Source organism: Colobus angolensis, unplaced genomic scaffold, assembly GCF_000951035.1.
Source record: "Colobus angolensis palliatus isolate OR3802 unplaced genomic scaffold, Cang.pa_1.0 Scaffold33, whole genome shotgun sequence".
Classification (NCBI taxonomy): domain Eukaryota; kingdom Metazoa; phylum Chordata; class Mammalia; order Primates; family Cercopithecidae; genus Colobus; species Colobus angolensis.
The window spans coordinates 10,849,244-10,859,023 of record NW_012116599.1 but is presented as its reverse complement, the minus strand read 5'-3'; the positions used below and the strand labels follow the sequence as shown (position 1 = coordinate 10,859,023).

General features: G+C 48.7%; 2 protein-coding genes across 2 annotated transcripts in view; both read right to left on the bottom strand.

The window, feature by feature from the left end:
• The window catches only part of ARMC9 (armadillo repeat containing 9), a 197,676-nt gene that overhangs the window by 137,735 nt on the left and 50,161 nt on the right, over positions 1-9,780 (bottom strand). The gene's annotated exons all lie outside the window — the stretch shown is intronic.
• LOC105518835 (myosin light polypeptide 6) lies at positions 5,915-6,583 on the bottom strand. Its single transcript, XM_011951989.1, has one exon. It carries the CDS (start codon positions 6,550-6,552, stop codon positions 6,097-6,099), a length of 456 nt encoding a protein of 151 aa, XP_011807379.1. The 5' UTR covers positions 6,553-6,583; the 3' UTR covers positions 5,915-6,096.

Below are 9,780 nucleotides of genomic sequence, written 5' to 3'. Positions count from 1 at the left end.
CCCGCCTCAGCCTCCCAAAGTGCTGGGATTACAGGCGTGAGCCACCGCACCCGGCCGAAAACAGTTTACTTTCTTAAATTTTAGTGATATTGCCCATTATTTTTCATAGACATGACCTGCTTTTTGACTTTGCCTTCATGCCTTATGTGATACCAGATTGTTTTCATGGATTGCAGTCCTGCTTCAGAAGGTCACCTACCTCAAGGTGATACACACATTCTCTCAATTCTTCTAACATTTTCATAGCTTTATTTTTTACGTTTAGAGATTTCATCCTTCTGGAGTTCATGCTGTTTTCCTCTGCGGTGTGAGTGACGCATGCAACTTTGTTTTCTTGTTCCCTGAGAGCCAGTTATGCTGTGCCATGTAAGTCCCACCCAGGCCATCCAGTAGCACCTCAAAATGCTTCCATCAGTACATCTTGCTTCCTCCCTCTCTTTTTCTTCACCTCCTTTTTGTTCTTCCTTTTTAAATTTGAACGTGAACACTAAGGTGGAAGAAACATCATCTTCAGGCCCCAGAGCTCCCTACAGCCTGACACCAGCTGCTTCACACACTTCCTAGCCCTGACAGCATCTGACTCCGTGACCCATGAAATAAACCACCCCTTTCCTACCTCCATTGTCTGCTAGGTATACAACTCTCCTTAGGTTTATTTCTGGACTCTGCAGCCCCCTGCTACTCAAAGTGTGCTCCTCAGATAAGCAGCATCATCCAGATCTCATTGAAAATGCAGAATTTTGGGTACCGTCCCAGACCTCCTGAACCAGAACCTGCACTTCAGCCAGGTCCCCAGCGGACATGCCTGCACAATAAACTTGGAGAAACCCAACTCTGGTCCATAACTTTTTTTTTTGAGACATAGTCTCGTTCTGTCACCCAGTCTGGCGTGCAGTGGCACGATCTCAGCTCACTGCAACCTCTGCCTACGGGGTTCAACCCAGTCAAACCGTGCCCAGCCAAGCACCACTTTTAAATGGCGCAGATCAGCCAGGCACAGTGGCCCCAGCCTGTAAACCCAGCACTTTGGGAGGCTGAGGCGGGCAAATCACTTGAGGTCAGGAGTTCCAGACCAGCATGGCCAACATGGTGACACTCCATCTCTATTAAAAATACAAAAAATTAGCTGGGTGTGGTGGTGCACACCTGCAGTCACAGCTACTCGGGAGGCTGAGGCAGGAGAATCGCTTGAACCCAGGAGGCGGAGCTTGCAGTGAGCTACGATCACACCACTGCACTCCAGCCTGGGTGACAGAGCAAAATTCCATCTCAAAAAAACAAACAAAATTTAAATTTAAATTTAAAAAATGGCTCAGATCATGCATATATGTTTTTATACTTTTTAACCCTTGATTGTTTTAATAAAGAAATTACCTATTCCTGTTGTTGGCTTAAATAGTGAGTTTAGAAAGCAAGTTTGAAATGTCATCTAAATTATTCATCTAGCTGGGCACAGAGGTTCATTCACGCCTGTACTCCCAACACTTTGGGAGGCTGAGGCAGGAGGATCACTTGAGCCCAGGAGTCTGAGACCAGCCAGAGCAACATGATGAAACCCTATCTCTAAAAAAAAACAAAAAATTAGCGGGGCATGATGGCGTGTGCCTGTGGTCTCAGTTACTCGGGAGGCTGAGGTGAGAGGATTGCTTCAGCCTAGGAGGTTGAGGCTGTAGTGAGCCAAGATCACACCATTGCACTCCAGCCTGGGCAACAAAGTGAGACCTTGTATCAAAAAAGAAAAAAAATATTCATTTAACACATTACAGAGACCAAGAAGCTAAGATAACAAGTCATATGGGTCAAGTAAGGACACAGCCATACTAAAATATTAGCATGGATGGGAGCAGTGGCTCATGCCTGTGATCCCAGCTACTTGGGAGACTGAGGCAGGAGAATCGCTTGAATCTGGGAGGCGGAGGTTACAGTGAGCAGAGATCACACTGCTGCACTCCACCCTGGGCGACAGAGCCAGACTCCATCTCGAAAAGAAAAGAAGAGAAGAGAAGAGAAGAGACAAGACAGAAGAGACAAGAGAAGAGAAAAGAAAAGAGAAAAGAGAAGAAAAGAGAAGAAAAGAAAAGAAAAGAAAAGAAAAGAAAAGAAAAGAAAAGGAAAGGAGCGGCCTCCTCACTCTCTACATCCCCCAAAGTATCAGGTCCTACTGATTCCATCCTACAGCTGCTACCTTCTCTCTAATCCCTGTGCCAGGGGCTTCGTTCAGGACTTCTTCTCTCCTTTGAACTACCACGTTAGCTTAATAAGGATGTACTCACTCATATTTATGGAGGGCTCACTAGTCACCAGGAACACCATTGTAAGGACTTTACACATATTAACTCATTTCATGCACTGTCATTTCCACTTTCAGATGCACAAACACAGGGGCTGAGCAACTTCCCCTAGAACAAGAATCTAATCAGGCAGTTGGGTCCCAAACCCGCATTTGCCCTGCTTCAGGTCTCTCCTCCAGCCCTCTTTCTACACTCAGCACAAGGGTCTTTGTAAAAATCGCATGTGCTCAGTCTCATCTCAGGCCCCCTCAAGGCTCCAGTCACCAGTTCCTCTCCTTGCTGGCCCCTCGCTCCCTTCAGCCTCTTTCACTCCCCATCCTCCAGGATAGCTCCGATCTTCCCTGGCCTTCCATGTTCTCAGGGACCATCTCCAGGCTCATCGTCTACCCTCCCCTCTGGGAGCATGGGCTGGCACTGATTTTCCTCAGCATTCCGAGTTCTCCGCAGCATGCGTGGCAGCATTTTCCACACTGTGCACTAGCCATGTTTCCTTTCCCTCTAGTGCTTCTCAGCTGTGAGTGATTTTGCCCACAGGGGATATCTGACAATGTCTGGAGACATTTTGGGTTGTTAAAAGTGGGAGTAGCGCTACTGGCATCTAATGGAGGATGGCCAAGAATGCTGCTAAGCAACCTACAGTGCAACAGACAGCCCTACAACAAAGACATCAACAATCACAAGCCCCAAAACCATCCATCACAGTCAGGATCACCAATCACAGTCAGAAGAATTTCCTTCACTGAGCTAACAATGGGTTCTGAATACAGGGTGGACTCCCCCTGCTACGGAGGCTCTGACCGCAGCCCACTCCAGCCCAACTGAGTGCTGTCTGCTTTCTAGGATTTCAGGCTGAGAGCCCAGGGAAAGGCCTAGCAGGCCTGGGGCATCAGAAAAAGGACTGTGCTCCCAATCACAATGGACCTGCGAATGTACATGGTGGTATCCCGTCCGTGGAGGTGTGCATGGGTGGGTGGTGTTCTCCCATCTGAAGAAGGCTGGGTCAAATTCAGGGGCAACCCTTTTTAGGGTGCTGGTGAAGAACAGTGGAACAACTAATGTAGCAACCTGTCAATCACTCACTGAGCACTTGCCTTGTGCCAGGCTCCCTTCTAGGTTCTCTGGAATCTTTGGGTAGGATGGATAAATGTCTACCTAAGCCAAGGTGAAGCAGCTGCATTTCTGCCTCCATCCATCCCCTCTCAGCCACAGGAGGGCCTGGGGCCTGCCTCCCAGAGCAGCTGCTCCCTCTGGCTGGTGTCATGATGTGGGCAGGTGGGCAGTGGGGGCCACACCAAGCCTGGGACAGCTCTTGGTGACTAGCAGGATGGGGACTTTCTAAGAGAAACCAGCAGGAGGTGTCAGGTAAGGAAAGTGTTCCTGGGTCCAACCTAACTGGAGACTGACTGGGTTCAGCAAGGGTAACAGTTCTCCCCTGGGACTTCTCGGGAGTCTCATGTTGTGCTGCTGGGCTGGGAATCTCACTGTACGGCAGTTCACAAGCTTATTAACTCCCAGGCTGTTTGGCTGTGGGGCAGGGAAATCCTGCGGGATGGGCATTTGTGGGCATAGGCTTTGGAAAATGCTGCTCTAAGTAGAGATAGCAGCAGGATGGGGCAGGGGTGTGTGGGCCAGTGAGGGGCAGAAAGTAAGTGTCGGGGCTAGACCCCAGCAGAGGCTACCAGTGAGCCCCCGAAGATGAGGCCATTTCTGCCAACCCCTTCTTCTCTCCCTACTCACATGGACTAACACAGAGCACTGTGGCTGGGCAGGCTGTGCAGGGTGCATGTGGGTAAGGAAGGTAGGGCCCCTTGACCTCAACAGAGGTTCAAATGCCCACAATGGAACCCTTGAGGCAATACGTCAGTCAGGGGACTGGAGAGGCGATGGAGGCCCAAGCCAGAGGCACATCCCCATCAGATGGGGAAGAGGCTGCTATGGCCCACTCTTTTTTTTTTGAGACGGAGTCTCATACTGTTGCCCAGGCTGGAGTGTAGTGGCATGATCTCGGCTCACTGCAACCTCTGCCTCCCGGGTTCAAGGGCTTCTTCTGCCTCAGCCTCCTGAGTAGCCAGGATTACAGGTGCCCGCCACCATGCCTGGCTAATTTTTGTATTTTTAGTAGAGGCAGGGTTTCATCATATTGGTCAGGCTGGTCTCGAACTCCTGACGTTGTGATCCGCCTGCCTCTGCCTCCCAAAGTGCTTGGATTACAGGTGTGAGCCACTGCGTCTGGCCTTGCCAGCTTTTTAACAAGCAGGGACGCTTGCACAAGATGAAAACCACTTCACCCTAAGGTGATGACGGTGTTGAGCAAGAGGGTAATATGATCGGATGCCTGTAAGACACCTGAGTCCTTCCTGGAACATGAAGGGTACAAATAAACAAGACACAACCAGAAAGGCCACTTCAGGTCCCATGTGACAAATGACCAGTAAGGTAAGAGCTTTAAGATCAATTAGGAAATGTGACATTAAGCCAGGAGAGAACTATGGAGAGCCTAAATACACACAGAAACAACAGCAACATGGGCAGGAAGGGAGGAAGCTCTTTCCGATCCCATAACCAGGCAAAGGACATAGAAAAACCTGAGGCTTCCCAGGTGTTCCCTGGAGTGTCTTTCACCGAGATAGGAAATTCAGGAGGGGAGACCACCTGTGTGGAGGAAAAGTTGAGCCCGATTTGGACACAAATCTGGTGAACCTGTCATTCATGGGGAGGCCAGGAAGTCTGGGTTTGGAGCTCCGGAAAGGTCTCAGCTGATGGCCGGTCACAGCTCTACCCACTGGTTGAGTTATTAATACAAAGGTGTTTTCTTTTTCGAGACAGAGCCTTGCTCTGTTGCCCAGGCTGGAGTGCAGTGGCGCGATCTCAGCTCACTGCAACCTCTGTCTCCCAAGTTCAAGTGATTCTCGTACCTCAGCCTCCCAAGTAGCTGGGATTACAGGTGTGTGCCACCACACTCGGCTAATTTTTGTATTTTCAGTAGAGATGGGGTTTCGTCATGCTGGCCAGGCTGGTCTCAAATGCCTGACCTCAAGTAATCTGCCTGCCTCGGCCTCCCAAAGTGCTGGGATTACAGACGTGAGCCACCGCACCCAATCTACAAAGTTGTTAAACCCTCTCATCACCAGGTTGGTCTGGGTATGCGACAGGCATCGGTATACAAGGTATAGCAGGGTCAGGGGTGCTGGCTGGGAGACTCCTCAATACACAGGGCGTCACACCAAGTAAGATGGCCTGGACACATGGCGGCAATGTGGGGGAAAGCATAGGCATTTGCCAAGATGTAAGAAAATCACACTGGGGATAAGGCAAGGGCTGAAGATGCTGAGCTTCAGGCCAGAGCCACAAGCCACATAACAGGAAGCTGCTGACAAAGACGGCTGAGGTGGAAGCAGGTGCCTTACAAGAGCCACATGTCCTGGGCCTTTTTACATTTAATGCTATAGTATCTATCACAAAATCAAAACCATTTTCATGCAAATTAAAATCACAAGGCTGGGCATGTTGGCTCACGCTTATAATTCCAGCACCTTGGGAGGCCAAGGTGGGAGGAGTGTTTGAGGCCAGGAGTTCAAGACCAGCCTGGGCAACAAAGTGAGACCCTGTCTCTACAAAAAAAATTTTTTTTTTTTTTTTTTTTTTTTGCCCAGAGAGCAAGTTTATTTGGTGAATGCTGACGGCAAACATCATCCAAGAGAGACAAGATGGGAAAGGTGCTGAGACAAGAGAGCCTAGGGAAACTGCAGGCTAGATACAAAATTCACACAGGGAAAGGCACGGAGTCGGGAGACTGGGAGGGTCCTCAGCCATTCAGCACCATGCGGACGAGCTCTTCATAGTTGATACAACCACTGCTGTCCTCGTGCCCTGCCACCAGCATCTCTACTTCTTCCTCTGTCATCTTCTCACCCAGTGTGACAAGAACATGCCGGATTTCAGCACCCATGACGGTGCCATTTCCTTCCTTGTCAAACACCCGAAGTCCTTCGACATAATCCTCATAGGTGCCCTGGTCCTTGTTCTTGGCCACTGTCTGCAGCATGGGCAGAAAGTGCTCAAAGTCCAGCACCTTCACATTCATCTCATCACTCTTGGGGTTCCCCAGGACCTTGAGCACCTCGGCGTTGGTAGGGTTCTGGCCCAGGGCCCTCATCACGTCCCCACACTGGCTGTACAGGATCTTGCCGTCACCTGTTCGGTCAAACAGCTGGAAGGCCTCCTTGAACTCTGCGGTCTGGTCTTCGGTGAAGTCACACATCTTGACTGTTCAGCTCTGCGGGACCTTTTCCTTAAATTAGCCAAGTGTGGTGGCGTGTGTCCGTAGTCCCAGCTGCTTGGGAGACTTAAGGCAGGAGGAGAACCTGAGCCCAGGAGGTCGAAGCTGCAGTGAGCCTGGGCGACAAAGCAAGACCTTGTCTCAAAAACAAAAAAATCTTTGTATGTGTTGGTGGGAATGTAAATTAGCCCCTGTGAAAAGCAGTTTGGAGGTTTCTCCAGAACTTCAAACAGAACTACCATTTGACCCAGCAATACTATACGCAAAAGAAAATAAATCGTTCTACGAAAAAGACATATGTACTCATATGTTCATGGCAGCACTATTCACAATAGCAAAGCCATGGAATCAACCCAAGTGCCCATCAGCATGAACTGGATAAGGACAATGTGGTACATATATACAATGGAACACTATGAAACCATAAAAAAGAACAAAAGCACGGCCTTTGTAGCCACATGGATGTACTGGAGGCCATCATCCCAAGCGAATTAACACGGGAAAATAAAACCAAATACCACATGCTGTCACTTCTAAGTGGAAGCTAAACACTGAGCACTCAAGGACACAAAGATCAGAATAACAGATACTGGGAACTATTGGCAGGGGGAGGGTGGGAGGGGCAAGGTTTGAAAACTAACTCTCAGGATTGTGCTCACTACCTGGGTGATGAGATCAGCTGTACCCCAAATCCCAGCAACATGTAATTTACTCATGTAACAAACCTGCACATGTACCTGCTGAGCCTAAAATAAAAGCCAAATAAATAAAGTGTTTTAACTTTTATTTCCAATGGGGCCTTATCTGGAGTCATTGAAGAAAAAGAGCATTCATTCTCAAATGGGCCATCTTTCTAAATAAGGATGCATTTAAACGGAAACCTCCCCATCCAAGGAATCCACAAACCCAGAGGTGCCACTAGGTGGGATGTGGGACTCACCCAAGGGACAGGAGCTCGAATTTCTACCTTAAGAGTTGGCACCAGACTCTGGCTCCTGGTCAGCCTCCCTTCTACCCACTCCTGTCCTGCCCTTAGGGCAGAGGCTCGGTGTGGGGTGGAACGGCCCCCCTTCGTGGCACACCTTTTCTCCAGGGTCTCTGCATTCACGTTTGCCCAGGGGGAAGAGGGGGTGAAGAAGAGAAAGACCAACCAAGGCACTTTCAACTGCTCCTGGCAGGAAAAATGTGTACTACACCACTAGAAACAGCAGGAAACAGAAAAGCCACCTAACTGTCTGCTGGAGGAATGCTGTTCTCAAATTAGAACTCTGAAAGATAAAGAAAATATACACATAAGTAAAAATTAATGATATATGCTTAAAGACTCTAGAAGGATGCATATGAAACACAGGCAACAGGTTCCCATGGGAGGGCAGGATGCGCTGAGCGAAGGGAGGAGACGGGTTTTGTTCCATTTACAGATAAAATGGTACACTTTCTAGCTAACACATTTGTGTAACGCTAGCCCTAACCTTAACGCTAACCCCTTGTGCCCAGGGCTGACTTTCAATAGATCACAGCCAGGGAGCTGCTCTGCCACGGGCAAAACCACGACAGAAACCGCGACCGCAGAATGTCATCCAGGAACAGCCTAGCACTGTGTTCCCTGCAAACAAACACACCTGCGAGACTTGCGTAATCTTAGAAAACAAAAAACTCAGCCTCTTGTGCCCTGAGGGGTAAGTTTCTCCCTTACTTCTTATCACTAAGTTGATGATAATATAAAATCTGATTTCTCTCCTATTCCAGCAAGCCACAGGCTCTGATAAGGTAAGGACTACAGTAAGATAAATGTGTTGGAACAGCAATACATGGAGTCAAACTAAAAAGGCCACCTGGGACAGCTCTTGCCTCAAAGAAATGAATCCCGTCATTATAAACCCTCTGGGAGTGCCTAGACACCTGTGCCAGCTTTGATAACATGGGCAGCTTTCTGAACACAGCTACCTGGGTGTGAACTAGGTGAGGGCAGAACCACACTTCTTTCCTCTTGTGGTGTTTCTATTGTGAGGTGCTCTGTTGGTGGGAGCCTTCCTCTCCAGAGAGGGGTGACTACCAGGACTTGTGAGGCAGGGGCAGAGCTGGCATCACTGCCCTGCCTGTCCTCTTCTGCTCTGGGCAGAGCCCACCAGAGAAGACGTGTCAACTCCGCTCCTCCGTGCCGCCCTCATGGCAGCCACAGCAATGGCAGCGGGCTAGGCTTGGCCAGAGCTGTCCAGGACTGTGCAAGAATGCTTCTGTAATTCCCAGGCACAAGAGTAGGACCCCACCTGCCTACAAACAAAATCCACATTCTCAGCCAAGTGTGGTGGCTCACATCCATCATTTTGGGTGTGATCCCATCCCATCATTTTGGGAGGTCAAAGTGGGAGGACTGCTTGAGCCCAGGAGTTTGAGACCAGCCTGGGCAACATAGTGAGACCTCATCTCTACAAAAATAAAAAATAAAAATTAGCTGGACATGATGGTGCAGGCCTATAGTCCCAGGTACTCAGGAAGCTGATGTGGGAGGATCACTTGAGCCCAGGAGGTCAAGGCAGCAGTGACCCCTGATTGTGCCAATGCACTCTGGCCTGGGTAACAGAGCAAGACCCTGTCTCAAAAAAAAAAAAGATCCACATTCTCCAATATAAGCTTTGTCAGTACCAACAGTGATATTTTCAGCTCCATTTTCCTTTCCTCTTTTGTCCTATATTTCAATCAGTTCAGAACTCAGGGGGAAAGAGGGGCTCTATTTAAGGGCCCTTTTGAATTCTGAACAGCGAGTAAGTTGGTAGAAGCCCAGATTCTTGTTAACTGCCAGATATAAAAACCAGTATCAAGTGTACCAAACTTTATAGACACCAACAGCTTTGTGGCAGGGCCCAGCCAAACTCCTTTACAGTATGTAATTAGCAGTAACACTCAAGCTCAACAGAGCACCTGACGGCCAGCTGACCCGAGACCGCTCCGTGAAGGAGGCTGATCTGTGCCACGTATTTATCTTGAAATTGATGGTCTTCTGTTGGGCCCTAGAGTAGAATTTATCCCCTTAAAAAATTATTAAAAAAGCAAGCAATCTTCTCCTTCCAAATACTAAATCCTATCAGTCCAGTCACTGGACGTTGCATCTAAACTGTTTCTTAATTTCCTTCTTCACACATTGTAAATCTGAACTCGAGACAGGTATCATAAATCAACTTTATATATGCATGCATAGTCAACAACAAT

Excerpts from the sequence above, each read along its gene's own strand:
- LOC105518835 (XM_011951989.1), bottom strand. The coding sequence starts at position 6,552 with ATGTGTGACTTCACCGAAGACCAGACCGCAGAGTTCAAGGAGGCCTTC.